The sequence below is a fragment of the Alligator sinensis genome, unplaced genomic scaffold, assembly GCF_000455745.1.
Source record: "Alligator sinensis unplaced genomic scaffold, ASM45574v1 scaffold907_1, whole genome shotgun sequence".
NCBI classification, from domain to species: domain Eukaryota; kingdom Metazoa; phylum Chordata; order Crocodylia; family Alligatoridae; genus Alligator; species Alligator sinensis.
Window position 1 is genome coordinate 2,534,074 of NW_005841925.1, and position 15,493 is coordinate 2,549,566.

At 48.6% G+C, this 15,493-nt stretch overlaps 1 protein-coding gene across 5 annotated transcripts in view; it reads left to right on the forward strand.

The window, feature by feature from the left end:
• LOC102386824 (USP6 N-terminal-like protein) overlaps window positions 1–13,635 on the forward strand; it is a 165,476-nt gene extending 151,841 nt beyond the window's left edge. For all 5 annotated transcript variants that reach the window (XM_014517755.2, XM_025198589.1, XM_025198588.1 and 2 more), the window contains 5 exons: window positions 212–306; window positions 1,964–2,029; window positions 3,563–3,662; window positions 5,606–5,758; window positions 7,705–13,635. In XM_014517755.2, coding sequence (XP_014373241.1) covers window positions 212–306; window positions 1,964–2,029; window positions 3,563–3,662; window positions 5,606–5,758; window positions 7,705–9,419 — 2,129 coding nt within the window. In that variant the 3' untranslated portion in view covers window positions 9,420–13,635. The remainder of the gene's footprint in view (window positions 1–211; window positions 307–1,963; window positions 2,030–3,562; window positions 3,663–5,605; window positions 5,759–7,704) is intronic.
• Window positions 13,636–15,493: the final 1,858 nt, after the last annotated feature.

Sequence of the window (15,493 nt, forward strand, 5' to 3'; positions counted from 1 at the left end):
GGCTGATGCTGCCCAAATTAAAGGGCTGGAATCTATATGCTGAACAACATGTCTGGGGTCCTGATTTGCTCTGGGGCTTGCTGTGTACCCTCTCCAGCAGCTGAGCTTCACAGGAGACGTAGATGCTCAGGAAACCGAACCTGTGGCCCACCCTTGTCACTGCTGCTGGCATTTGTTCCTAATTTCTTGTGTGTGTGTTTGTTGTTTACAGGGTTTTTCATTCCTGGGTTCCCGAAGCTGCAGCGGTTTCAAGCCCACCATGAGCAGATTTTAAGCAAACTGTTTCCAAAGCTGAAGAAGCACATGGTACCTCTTTGTTACTGGCTTTTAAATGCTAATGTTGCACTTTGCGTGACAGCGATTAATATAATTTCTTCTCTTATATATATTCATAACCTCCTGGGTGTTCCTCATCATAGAACTGCGTCAGCCGTGGGGGAAGCAGGTATTTAGCTAAACAGCATGTCTTCTAAACACTGCTGAAGTGAATTATTTGGATTTCATGGCTTGCCACCAGCATTTGTACAAGAGCTTCTACTGCTTCCAGACTAATCTTGGATGGCAAGGAGAGGAAGGTGTATCCATGTGTGGAAAAGGAATTATTTCAGGCACTAAAAGGGCATAGGTGCATTGTGCTGGCCATAAATCCTTCAGGGTGTTATCTCCTTCCATGAAAGGTGCTGGAAAGCTCAGAGCTTTCACTTTACAGTGCTTGCTCTGGGCTGCCCACATGTTTCTCATTTAACCTCCTCCCATGCCAGTCCTGCTGTTTGGGTAGGTTTCCTTCCTTCTAACACAGGGAGACAGGAAATAGGAGAACTGATGTGATGGTTCATTTTGCTGGCTTGGCCTCCTCAGTTGTGTTTCTTGCTAGCAGATGGTATGGGACCAGTTGTCAGCTGGAGCAGCACGTGCAGGATAAGATTGAAGCCTGACAGCTAACCAGCTACTCTGAGACACCTGCTTCTCCTTTTTCGCATGTATTTTCAGACGCTTGGAATTCGGAGCCAGGCTCCTGAAGGCTTTCTACCCTCCCAGAGGGGCTCAGTGGCATGTTGCCAGGAAAAGCCATTTGTATTGTTATTATCCAAAATAGCTGTTGCTTAGGGCTGCCAACAAACCAGCCCTGGTTGTACAAGTGTAATGCAACCAGGACGGGTTTTCACTTAATTGCAACCATCAAGAGCAGGGGTGGGGAGAAGCACATCCCAGCCAACAGGAACATAAATACTTTCATTCTAAAGACTCCAGGAGCCAATAAATACTGAATAGAGAGCAGGCTGTGTTCTCTATAGGGCAGCGTATGGGAAAGCCCAGTCCTTCTGCTCTTAGCAAAGGGGCCTGGGGCTGGGGTCTGACTGTCCTACACAGAGTGGTCATAGCCTGAGTACTGAGGTAAGCTAGCTTTCTTCAGCTAACTGGCATGTGACCAACCAGCTGTAAGGTTTAGATACTTGTTTTGACCTATCTGTCCCATTACAGGACCTAGTCATTTGTGAGACTAAGTTAATAGTGAAGGTGGAAAGGGGCTTTGGGGATGGGGGGATATAGGGAATTTCTATAGTGGCACAGAAAGACTCTTACCCTCACTACTCCCAGCACCCCAGCTGGGCTGATGATGAGTGCAGCTGCTGGCAATTGGCCCAGAAAACCTGCTAGCACAAATCCTCTCCTATGGGGCTAAGAAAGCATCCAGAAATTGGGCTGCAAATGTACAGATAATTTGGGTTCAGCAAGAAACTCTGGCTACAGTTGAACTGGTTCTTCCTATTGTTGTTTCAAGAAGGGACAAGGGAAGTGTTCTGGATTAAATGGTGCTTCATAGGTCCATCTGGAGCCTGGCAAGCTGTTTCCAGGACTCGTGCCCAGTACAGCATTAAAAAGAAAAGTATTAAGTTTACTCGCTGTCTCTAGCAGCCTGTCTGGTGCAATGAATGTTTCTTCATTTGCTGTCTTGCTCTAGGACAAGGAGCAGATGACTACGGGGATATACACAACCAAGTGGTTCCTGCAGTGCTTCATTGACCGAGTGAGAACTATTTGTAGATTATCTTCCATTTAGTAATGTTTGGCCCCCATGATGGATTTGCTTTGCTGTTAACTGTGAATCTTTGCCCAGTTTTTATTCAGACAGGATTCTGTGAATATTTTATAGGGCATGATGTTGTGAATATCTTCATGAAGTACATGCCTGGCAGCAGATCAGCTTAAAATAACTCCGTGCTTCTCAGTGGCAGTGACAAGCAAGCTTTCACTGTCATCACAAATAATAGCCAAAAGCCTGTTTTTGTGGCAGAAGCATAGGCTTGGGAGTCAAGAGATTTTTCTCTCCCCTGCTTCTGGCTCTACTTCAAACTTGCAAAGATAATTAACCTCCTGGAGTCTATTTCCCCACCTTTATGCAGAGGATAGCAGCACCCACCTCACTGCGGAGCAGCCAGTGACATTTGTAAAGAACTTTGGAACTGTTCAGTACAAATTGAAGCGCAAAGCTTAATGTTAATGTTGCATGAATTAAATTAACTGTTAAGACCCAAATTTTCAAGCTATGGGAAGTAGGTGTTGGGACTTAATACATAGCCCCACAACAGCACAATAGTACAGGATGATTTGCATGATCCATAAAGCACTTGCAGCTCTCTTTGGCTTCCCTCGGAAATAAGGTTGCATGACACCTTTGAAAATCAAATGACTCCTATTTAAGTGGTTCTGGGTCATGCCCTAAAAGCTTCTTACGGTCCTTCTAAAACACTCCAGCATACAGGAATCAGTGGTATACATAAGAGCCTGTGCAGCTCCTCCTTTTCCCCTGCAACACCTCTGTGTCCATGTGGAGTGGCAGTAGGTGGCTCTAGGCCACACAAGGACTCATTTGCATTAGAGAAGTCCCCTACCCTATGGCCTACAGAGTACCATTGTGCAACCAGATGGTACAAAGAAGCCTTAGACTGGAGTGACTAACCTGTGGCACAGGGAGTCTGTGTCTGGTATGCAGTAGATCAGAGAGGGGGCAGGCAGCAAAGTGGCAAAGGGCAGGACGCAGAAAGCAGAGCAGCAGATCAGCTGGGAGCACAGAAGTGGGACCAGAAAATGAAGGAGCAGCTCGGGCAGAGGAAGTGGATCAGACAGAGTGGCACTCAGGGAGGGTAAGGGGCTACTTTGTGGCACACCTGCCAAAAAGGCTGGTCCCCACTGCCCTAGACAGTCAGGCCTAGGGTGTCCAACTTAAACGGGCCATTGGCTCTTGGGCTGCACCTTGAAAATAGCGAAGCTGTTATATATTTGCAGAACTTGGATGTAAGGAGCATGGCTTTGCAAGATAAGATGTCCTGTAATTATGCTTAGGCTGACTGTTCTCACCGTGCAGTCCCAAAGAAAGAACTTGTGTCCACCTTCGCTGTGGCTGCTTGGCCAGCGAAGTGGTGTTGACTACTATTTTTAACCAAAGGTGATGGGGATGTGTATGCCTGTGTGCCACAGTCCCCAAGTGCATCTGTCTAGTCAGCATAGCCTCAGGGAGAAGGGTCTGGACCATTCTAACCAGCTTCCTTTTCATGTACAGACGCCATTTACTCTCACCTTGCGGCTGTGGGATATCTACATCCTGGAAGGAGAGCGGGTTTTGACAGCTATGGCTTACACCATCCTCAAGCTGCACAAAAGTAAGGCATTCAATAGGATGACTCAACTTTTCTGTGTGGCACAGGTGATCCCATTGTTAGAGCCTGGGATTTGGGTTTTAGAATTTAACCTCCATAGGCAGAAGGGTTTATGAAAAGAAAAACCCAGCATGGCTCTGAAAGTCTTTCTCATGCTCTAATTGGTCTCCTAGAGTTGCATCCATTCATACCATGCCTGAATTTAGCTCATTTTTGGTTGAACATGAGGCCTCACTATTGATTTTTATTTCCCTGTCATTGGATTCATTTAAATATGGTACCACAGCAACCTCTGCTGGGTACCACAGAAGGGTGCAGCTTTTGGCATCCTCAGCAGGCCCTGGTTGGAGCTCTGGTTTAGGCAGATACACAAGCATTGGTTGGTTATGTTGGTTGCAGTTTGAACCCACAGTGTACTGTTCCCACTTCAGCAAAGGAACATCTCCTCTGCTGAGGCAGTAACACAGAAAACATTCCCCTACGTTGAATTCTTCCACCCAGTGTATACAGCTGTGTACTTATGTGGCACATTGTTCTGCCACCAGCTACTCTGGTATGTGTGAGATAGTTTCCCTTTGAAGTATTTCAGGAGGATTGTAAAGACCTTTCTAAGATGTTAGCGGACCTATTTTTATTTTCCATGCCTCCCCCTGCAAAATTGTGTTTCTTAGTTCAATTTAGTAGGAGTGAGAGGGGGAAAGAAAAATGTGTGAACTTTTTTTTAAATGTAAAAAAGCTAAAATAGCTTTTCTCAAAATAAAAACTATCACTGCCCTAACATTAGGTTTCCTGAGACCCTTAGGACTCTGTGGGGTAATTCCTATTGGTCTCACTGGGAAGCCAGAAATCTCTTTTTTCCTGGTGCTAATTCTCCTTTGCATCCCTGGCAGGTCATAAGATTGAGACCTGATCTCAAACCTATGACTGGGCAAGGAGTGAAGTATTGTGGGGGCCTGGAGCCTGTGGAATTTTTTCAATAGAGGAGGTTAAAAAAAAGGGGAGGGTGCAGAAGTTTAAAGCTGCTCGGAAATGTGAAATATTGCAACTCAGGCAAGCGGGCAGGCTGCAGGTGATGTGATCGGAGTTGCATGAGAGTGCCATTTATTAGAGGCATTTGCAGTCTGTCATATGACGATCGCTTTTAGGTTAGTGGGGTTCAATTTGTGACTGTGTCTGTGCAGCCTGTCTGTACTTTCACGTCTGGAAATATCCATTCCAAGCGTGTGGTACTTTTTATTAAGATAACCTTCTTGGCAATTAAAAATATACAGGACCTGGGTTATGCCTATGAGGGGAACAAAGAGGAAGGCTGGGAAACGGAAGCCTTGATGCACTGTGGGGTAGGATTGGTAGCCCACTGCAGTCCTTCTTGTGATGTCACAGATGGCTGTCAATCATCTGTTTGATACCTGAATAGTGGGAAGCACCAGTTCTGAGGGGCTGCCCTGAATGGCCCCAGGCTGGGTCCCTGTGTTGCATTACTTGTCTTCGCAGCACACATAATGTGCAACCATACTCCCCCTAGCGGTGTAAGAGAACTCTCACAAACAGTCGTGAAACACACAAGCGCTTCCCCTTCACTTCTGTCCCCATGAATCGAGCCGAGACCCTGATTTTATAGTATGCAAATGTGCTTCCTTTAAGCTTATGACTGATCCTGTCATGTCATGTGTTAATTGACTCTCGAACCACACCTGGGACTCAAAGTTCACTTGAGATAGAGAACCACAAACAGCCCCTGAGAGACGGAAGCCCTCCTTTGACATGCATTGTTTCTTCTTCCCCAGATATTAATTTTGACATGTAAGCAACTTCCCTGCTGTTATTAGCTTTAAAACAGCTGATCCAGTCAAATATACTCTGCACCTAGCCAGGTTAGCCAGAAAAAATCTAATTGTGGTACTATGATGGCCTCTTATTGCACTGTGCTTTCTGCCTTCCACTAGAACGCTTGCTGAAGATGTCCCTGGAAGACTTACGGGAATTCCTGCAGGAGAAAATTTCTTCATCTCTGCACTATGAAGATGATGCTGTTATTGAACAACTGCAAGTGTCCATGGTCGAGCTGCGCAAAGCAAAATTTGACCTTCCGCCCCCAGGTAGGTCTAGCATTAATTCCATAGGTTCCCTACAGCCTAGGATGAGTCCAGCCTGTTGGAATTATTAACCCCTTTTTGCCAGTTCTAACCATATCCTTCAGACTAATGGAGTTTTTGCTAACCCTGGCTGGCCATCAAAGGCTGACTGCTGTGTGGTATAGGGATTGCACAGGGGATGACATGGTCCTGCTGTCCCATTCCATTTGAGATCTGTCACAGACAGGGTGATCTGGGGCACAGGTGAATTTGTGTCACTGCTCTGGTTTGAGGCCAAGAGTTTCTCTGGCAATGTGAGGCTGGATTTGTCAGAAAAGCCAAGCACCCAGCTCTGACAGCTGTCACTAGAAACCCATCGCTGCTGGTGTTAGCGCTGCAGTTGGAACTGAACTCTTGAAAATTTGGCTCCTGGAGTGATTTGTCAGTTGTGATTTTTCACCCTGAGTTGTGTGTCCATGTTTGTGTTTGTGTATGTGTGTGCGCGCATGCATCTGCTGCTCCCAGCCATGTCATTGCTCAGGACACTCAGCATCTTTACATGTTTGAATAGAAGCAGAGGTTGCACCTGCAGCATCTGTGTGCTGCCTTACTTAATCAGGGTCCCCGTGTGCGTGAACTTTCCAGTCATTGGCCTCTGTCATGCCAGTGAGAAGTATTTTGTGTGTCATGCAGGGTTAGGGCTGCCATGGTAACTGCCCTCGAGGTGAGTGGCTAGAGCCCCCTCTGCATAAATCCTTCCTCAGGCACAATGAGAAGGAAGTCTTCTAGTACAGAAGCATGTATGGCAGAATAAATGAGATGTTCATTAGCTGCCTAGAGAAACTACCCCCTGCCCCCACCAGTAAGGCGAAGAACACCAGTTTAGAGGCACTGCATGTAGTCTTCAGTTCTCTCCCAGTTCATTTTGGTTCGTTCCTCTATCAGATGGAAACTAGAAAGTGCCCAAGGGCCATGGGGTTCTGCAGACTTCACGTCAGGGAGGGTTGGAGGCAGTTTGACTTTAATCTGAGCTCCCAGCGAATATCTGAACAGACAAGTAATTCTGGTCTAATGGACAGCCACAGCATAACACAACACCTGACTCCATATTAAGCCCCAACAGAATAAAAACTTTTGTTGTTAAATGAGCCCTGCTAGAGATTTCCTTTTATACACTATAGAGGACCTGCATTAAAGCATGCCTTTTTCTCCATTGCAAGTTACTGTTAAGCATAACAATCCCAGCTTCTATAACTACCCTATGAAATAGCCAACGTGTTAATGACTCAGGGACCCATTCTGCTGGTCAGATAGTATCTCATCTAAATCTAAATTGATTGCTGCATTTGTGTTACTGATAGTTTCATTAAGGGGAGAAAGTGCTCAAGCTTGGAAGTGATAGGGATGCTCTGAGTCAAATCCTGACATGCGTGATTTAGGAAGAAGGCAACTGGACCACAGCTAGCCACAGAAGAACTAACTGGTTCTGTCTACATCAACAGAGAGTCAGGCTTGGACTCTTGACAGTACCCAAAGGGATGGGCTGCATAAGTCCCTTTGATACACAGGCACCTACCTCCCTTAGGATTTCTCCCCCAGCAAAATAATCATTAGTAGAAAAGAAACTGTGCCTGGAAACAAGACATTTAAATGACAGAGGGTGAGGGTGGCCCTGGTGGAACATGAGGGTACTGAGCTGGGATTCTGTCAAGGCATCGGTGTAGTTTAAAGGCTCTGCTGTGTGATGGAGCAGTCACAGGCAGAAGGGCTCTGGAAAATGAACGAATGACCCACCATCATTGTCTCTCACCTGCAGCTTGTGTTGAACAACTAGATAGTTTTTTTCTGAAGAGCTGATGTTAGCATGATAAAATCTGAACCCCTGCCACTAGCTCATGGTAAGGGCTTAGGAAAGGACTTACTGAATATGAGCTAACCTGTCCTTGTTTGGGTTTTTCTTTTCTCTGTAGCAAAGCCTGAAGAATTCCCCAAGAAACCACTGGGACTGGAGCTTTCTCTAAATCTCATGGCAGTGAAGCCCAGCATTGCAGCCAATGGCCAGAATAAAACAGTGGGTGACCTCAGTCCAGAAAGAGATGCAAAGCAGTCACTGCCAAACAATAGCCCCATACATCTGAATGATATTACCTGCAATGCGACTGTGGCAATAAAGGACAGGACTCTTGCGCTGCAGCAGGACAGATCTCCCTCCCCAGCAGCAGCAGCCACCACAGACATGCATCAGGATCCATTAAAGGACCATGAGGAAACCCAGCAAGGAGGGAAGAAACAGGTGGAACCACCAAAGGAAGCTACTAGTGAAAGCCCATTGCAGGAGTTGTCTTTGCCAGAGGAGAATGAAATTCAGGCCCTCCTGGAAAGCCAGGATATACCTGCAGTGAGCAGGATGACTGCCTCCCAAGAAGATCCTCAGGTCCTTAGTGCTGGGAGATGTAAAGAGGACCTGCAAGAAAATTCTCCCTCTCCTGATGTTGGCAACACAGGCTGCATTGTTCCTTCGGCTGCTCAGTTGCCGACACTGCCACAAGAACAGCCTGATGGGGTAGCAGTGGACAGCTTGGCTAGTGAGATGGGTGAGCCAAGCCAGAACCCCCAGGGAGATTTGCCCATTGATCACAACCACACGTCAGCAGGAGGAGAGTCCCCAGAGCCAACTCCATCTCTCCCCTCCCTCACGGAGCAGAGCTCCTTGGAATCCACCATTCCAAATGCGCCAAGCCCTCAAGACACGAGCACCACCACCTCCTCTGTGGATTTACCGGAAGGAGTTGCTCCGCCCTCTCTGGAAGAACAACCGTGGCCTCCGTGTCCAGAGTTCTTCCCACCATCAGAACAGGATCTTGCTCCTCAGGCTTTGCCAGAGGAAGCGCAAGCGCCTCTCATGGGCATGGAGAAGACTCTGGTAACTCTCCCTCTTCCTGTCCTGGATGGAAGGCGACGGCCTTCTAATGTGTCTCAGTATGATAACTTTCCTGAGTGGGAGAGCAGAGAGGACAAACCTTCTGGGCAGGCATCCAGCATGGAGAAACTCAGTGGCATGATGCCACATGAGAAACTGGATCTCAAATGCTCGATACCCAAATCAGCATCCGTGGGTGAGATTGCAGATCTGCAGAGGCATGTGCGTGGGTGCGGAGACTCAACCCAGCAGCCCCTGGGCCTGGGCTGCTCAGCCTTCAACTCCCTCCCTCACCAAAGGCCTTCTGGCAGTGGTGGCAGTGTGCCAACCTTACCTACACTTGGCCCCAGGGTGGTTCAGCTGGCAGAGGGTCTCCGTTTCCACCATATGTCATCCCCAACCGTGAAGGGGCAAAACAGCCCCTTTAAAATTGTAAAGACCACCACCCCACTTCATTTGGCTCACGCCACAGAGCAAGACTGCTTGAACAGAAAGCGAATAGCACTGCCTTTGCAAGAGGCTAGCCCTCACATGGCTGCTGCCTGTAGGGCAGATGGTGGAGGGGACCTTCCTCCCACAGCAGAACTCAAGGCTGCGGCTGCCAAAAAGACTGTCCAGACAGCAGTAAATGTGCTGAGGGATCCACGTCCCCCTCTCAGCCCAAAGCCAAAAATACCACCCAAGATTGCCAAAACCCATTCAGAGAACAGTTTTCATCTGCCCCCTTGGCCCCCAGCACAAATGTCCAAATCAGAGACATTTTAGCAGGGCTAGAGAGTGAAGAGAGGACTCTCATCATATTACCTTGTCTGTTCTAGAGACAACCTGAAAATAAGGTTTGCCTCTAAAAGGCAACGCTGTCCAGGGTAGAGAGAGGAGGCGATGGCAGGTTGGGTTGTGCTTGGTACGACTGCCCAGGGCAACGCTAGGTTCGACAGGAGTCGGAGTTGTTCTCAGTATTACAAATGTGCTGGTACCAGGAGGCGGTTAAAAAATATCCGTGCTTTCTTTTCTATGAACAAATCACAAAGTGCTTTCAATTTTTTTTTGATTCCCATCATTCATGTGGTGAGAGAGAGAGGCAAAACTGGTCAATCTTTTCTCCAAGAAAAGTTCTTTGGGTCATGGCCCTGAGTTTAGTTTCTGTGAACACAAGAACAGCCCTGACGCAGAGAAGTCTGAACCGTTCTTCCAGGCAGGCAGGAAGCACTGGAGAGAGAAGAGAGGCTTTCTTTAGAGACAGACAAGGGCTCAGTCAGTGTGGCTGGTAGCATTTCATTCAATGCCTTGCAGCAGTAGATTTGTTCGGTGTCCTTGTATTGTGCAGCTTTTCGCACAAGATTTGGTAGTCTCAGCCAGGGAGCCAGCCTTCTGTAATGTCTATGCAATAGTCAGCTTTATGCCAGGTGTCCCATGGAGCACTGCTTTGCATCTGTGCATCCTCTCACTGAGAGTGAAATGGGACCATGGAGCCTGCCCCTCCTTGTTTTCCAGCTCCCTTCGTACAGGAGATTTCCTGAAGGGGAGCTGAATGCTCTGTGCAGATCACTTCCACTGTCCTCATTTGGGGTTATGTAGTGTTACAACAAAGGAAACTCAGAAAGCCAAGTTCCTTTCTGATGCAAGGGGAGGCTGAGGTGGGTGAGTTGACGAAGCCATGCCCCTTCCCATGATAGGCTCACACAGGTTCATTGAACACACGCTGTTTCCTTGAATCCCCACGGGTGATGAAAGGCTGGATCTCAGCTGCTGTGAGTTCTCCAACATCCTGTCTGCTGTCCTTTTCTCCAGGCAGCGAGGATGATGATGTATACTGCCTTACAGCTGATGAAAAGAGAAGTAAGGAGGCTGCTGCCGTAGTCATTTACTAACCCCCATATAAGTGGGTTAATAAGATGGGGGTAGTATTTCCATTGGTAAATGGTGGAGGTACCGTATTTTCTTACATACGACACACATCTTTCCCCTCCCCCCAAAATCAGCTTGCTAGAATTGGGATGCATGTTTTAAGTGGGGAAGCTGTTTTCTTTGCTGGAAAAGGAGCATGCCCAGAGATGCTGTTTAGACCAGCCAGCTGTCAAGAAGGCTGCCACTTGTGTCTGCTCAGCACACTGAAAGGGCAGCTCTCTTGCCGCCCTAGCTGTTGGCTGAGTGCAGAAGGTTGTGCCCAAAGCAACATGTGAGCTATTGATAGTATCTTAATGAGGCTTGTGATGTGAAAACAGGAACTTGTATAAAGAAGTTCTTACAATTAAGAAGTAAAAGTCTGGCTGCTGCCCTTTGCAAGGGCCTGAGGCCTAACGCTGTGTGACACAGTAAGTCCTCCTGGGATCATAGTTTCCAAGAAAGGTGGCACCACAGGAGATAATCTGACACATCGGTAAAGTTCTGGATGCCATGCTTTTTGGACACACTGTTTCCAGGAGGACCTACTTTATCTCTGACTCTGGAAAAATATTTTCTCTACTTCCTGCCTTTCCAAAACAAACTGGGTTTTTTATTTGGGTGGGGGGGGTGGAGTTGTATGTGAGAAAATATGATAATTTTGCTTTAGCTACCAAGTCAGCAGAGTGTAATAGGATTTTGTGGCAGCTTCTCAGCAAAACGTCCAAGACTAGACTGGCCCCTGCTCAGGTCAGGTGAAACATCAGCGTAGAAAGTCCAGTGGAGTTGGAAAGGAACCAGACTTCCCAAAGCCTCAGCTCAGACCTTCACAGAACTGGAAGTAAATCAACACAGCGAGCAGTGTGCAGGGCTATTAACTTAATAGCCTCAGGAGCTCCCGTTCTGTTTCCACCTATGACAAAGCTCCTTTCTTTAATGCTTGGGCATGTTGCTTAGCCTGGCTGTCAGGTCATCCTCAGCTGTGAAATGGGTAATCATACTTACTGACCTGCCTACCTGACAGGGGTGTTTGTGAGGATTAATTAGATGATGTTGCCAGCGCCCTCTGCAGAGGAAAAGCACAACCTCAGTGCTAAGACACGTTAGTCTGAGACACCACAGACACCATCATTGAAATACAAAGGACAAAGTTGCTTCAGTTGGCTTTAATTTAAGCATGTTTTGCAATAGTTGTGCAGTAGTTAGGAAAGTCATATGTTTGTGCATTTAATACCTGGACAGTATTTCAGGCAAGTATTCGGTCACCTTTAATTACGAACAGCAGGCCGTTGGCTTCTAGAGCTCAATAGGAAGTCATGGAAAAGGCTGCAGTCAGCTGGTTTCCATGCAGTGGGATCTGGTCTCCCCTCCAAGTGCACACATAACCTCCCACTTACCTTTAGGAGCTGAGCTCACGCATCTGACAGGAGGCAAGATCCCTTTTCCTCCCCGTGACCTGTCTCCATGCTTGTGTCTGCTGTTTGTAATGACAGTAGGCACTGTGAGCTCAGAGGTAGAGTATCTCTAGGGCATCCTGTTCTTGCTTTTGGCGGCAATAGGCCTGGAATGTTCAATAGCCGACAAAAGCATGATAAAGCCACCACGGGGAAACCTTTCTCCACTCTGGATTTGGGGTGCACATTTCCTGTTCTCAGGAAAGCCTGCGTTGGGGCAAGGCACTTGGGCTAATTCAAAGCATGTACTATTCAAAAGACATCATGATGATCCTCTCCCATCTGAGATGTAGGCCTACAGCCGGCTCTGAAACCTGTAAAAGCTAGTGGAAGGACTCCTGTCCCCTGACTTCGGATCAGGTGGCTAACAACCTTGGCCACTTGGTCTAAGTGATGCTAGGCTGTGTTGTGCAGAAATGCCTTGACTAGAGACCACAGATCCCTGCCTACAGGCCTGTCTTGCCCCTTGAGTCAGTGCCAAACAACCTGGGTGAAGGCATGACTTCTCCATTCCTGCCAGATTAGGAACCTAATGTTTCATACATTATTAAGACCTGGTAGTTTGAGCTAGGGAGCAGGACATGTTATCAGGCTGAGTAGGTACAGGGAAAACCTTGAGCTTGCTTGTCAGTCAAATGCTTCTGAACCTGGCTGAAAGGGTGGAGGCTGGTCTGGAGATCAGCTGCTTCCCCACAGACAGAGCTGAGGTGAACCTGTGCTCAGGCAACCCCAGTTAAGTCAGGACAGGGCCTTAGTGTGGGGGGTTTCTTGATCGTCTCTTGTGAACTGCTGCAAAGGTCTGTGTCCTTTGCTGCAGCCTGGGAAGCATTTCTGGACGAGGGGCAGTGTTAAGCCCCATACAAAGCCAGTTGAGCTGGCCCAGTTTCTGGGAAGTGATGCTTCACTCTGCAGCAGACCTGTTACTTTTTTGTTTAGTCTGTTTAAAACATCAGTAATCCATGTATTCATTCCTGTTTCTGTCTGCTGTTGGGTCCAGTCCCCTCCCCCATCCCCTGTATGAAGAAGCAGCCTCCCCTGACTTGTTCCTTTCTTTGGAGCTGTTTATACTGCACCCATCACCCCTCAGGTGTCTGAACTCCATGGACAGTGCCGTGATACAGGGGATAGGAGCAATAGTGCCCAGCATCAGGCACGTGGAAGGTGGGGGGAATCAGGCGGGAGGAAATCCTCAGGGCTGTGATGGAGAAGCAGGACCCAGGCCCTCCTACAAAGGACCAACTCTGAGGATACCGCAGACAGGTGGCAAAGCCAGTGTTGCAAACTCAGGAAATCAGCTGCCTTTGCCCCACGGCTGGCTCGTTCCACGTCAGGTGAAACGGACTGTGTGAGATAAGCTGGGCCTTGCTGGTTTGGTGTCCTTGTTTTGTTGTCTGTAAACTAGCACTTTGCGCATGGGGGGGAGCAGGAGGGGTGTTGTGCAGCAGGAGTGTCAGCGTGCCCCCCCAGTGTCACCGTGATCACCTCCACGTGTCCTGGGAGTCGGGGCAGGGGCTCTCAGTGCACTTTGACAGACCGGCCGCGGTTGGCTTTTATCTGTAAGCGCTCTCCTTGTTTATGGCGTGGGCTGCGCCCTCCCATCATTCTTGTCCTAACGTATTATTATTATTTTAAACTATTTTTTATGTACATCATGCTTTCTTCTCCTTTCTCTTTTTTTTTTTTTTTTTTGGGAAGGCTGTTTGAAAGGCACAGCACAGCGTGCCTTCCTTTCCCCCTGCTCCCACCAGCCTGTACATAGCGTCCCAGGCGGTGGTTGTCATAACTGGTAAAGGAGTTTAGCACCAGTGGCTGCAGATGTTCCTTCACACACAGCGTGCCACAGCATCCTCTGGTCTCAGAACTGTCACCCCAATGTCTTGCCTTGGGGGAGCAATGTGGCATGGCTGCTGCCCCATTAGGTGGGACCCCACCATTTTTATGCCGGACCTGCGCCCATCCACTCTCCTGGTCACTGCACACACTGCTGTCTTGGCTCCTCTGTGGGTCTGGCTGCTCTCACTGCATCCTGGGCCCAGTGATCTCTGAGGCAGGCATTTGCCTTGGGACATGAATAACCTGCCTTGCTGCAGAGACTGATATATGGCCAGAGGCTTTGCCCTGTGACAAGTGCTGGTGAGCTGCAACAGCCCTGGAGAGAAGCATCTCATCTCGGCACAAGATCCAGTGGAGTAAAACCAGTATGAAGTCGGGGCTGTCCAGTTCTCCAGGTGGGGAATGGAAATGTGCCTGCCCCCCCCCCCCCCCCCGCCCCCCAGCTTCCATGCAGCCAGCGGAGCCTTCTAACAGAGGCCTGTGGTGGCAGCATGGACGCGTGCCTGCTGTTTCTTGCAGTGTAAATGGCTTATCTGGCCCTGAAGCCTCAGTAGTGAGCGTGCCCAAGAGAATGGCCAGTGGAGTCTGATTATCAAAGTATCACAGCTCAGGAAGGCTATATACTCTATTCACGGGGAACTCAGCCCCCACCCCGACCATCGGGCCTATTCTGTGGGAGGCCATGTAACTTTACAGGGCAGAGGGAATTCAGTCCTTGCGGTGCAGGAAACGCTACTGGTGAGTCAATACGTGGTAACTGCCCTGTGCCTAGGCACTGACATGCCCACAGGGGGCAGGTGCCTGATTCAGCTGACTTGCAAGAGGCAACCATCAGGTGTGGCCTATTGTGCTCTGTCTTTAATTCCCTACTTGGAAGTTCTGCCTTTTCTCTCACTGGATGCAATATTTTTCCCTGTTAAATTGCACTAGTGCTGCAGTTTCTCACTGGGGGTGACTGTATGAACAAGGGGCAATATGGTTCTAGCAGCCCTTGAGCTTTCTATGGCTGAGGGAGTAAGAGAGCAGAGCCTTCCTGCTCTAACATACTCAGAAGAGACAAAGATTTGAAAATACCGAGGGCCACGATTAGCTTACGGAAAGCTGTAAGAGCTGCCTAGAAAGCCTGGCATTCCAAGCCACCATCCTGCATGGGCTCATGCCATACATCATGGGTGTTAAACAGCTCCCAAGCTAGATCCAGCCTAGGTAGCCACTTTACCCAGCTTGCTGGACAACAGGTGTGGCTTAGGAAACTGGCCTGCCACAAAATGGTGATTGGATGCAGGGGGCCAAGCATAGGGCTAACAGTCGCTGTTGCCCACTTGCCATTTTGCTAGTCACCAGTGCCAGCCTCTGCCCTGTGTTGGAGCTGCCACTGTGGCAGGGGGCACATAGCAGTGGCAGCTCTGGTGTGGGGCAGGCAGCTGCTCCTGTCCAGAGCTGGAGTTGCCACCACCACCACTGCCTGCTCCTGTCCAGAGTTGGAGCTGCTGCTGCCGCCACATACTTTGAGTTGGAGCTGCCACCACTGTGCTGGCTTCCTTGTGTCCCTGCTCAGATCCAGACCTGAGCACAAGGTGAGTTCAACAGCCCTGCTGTAAATGAACCAGGTTGATAATCTCCACTTTATGCCAGGAGCAGTATGCATCTAAGAGTGTTTTGGTGGGG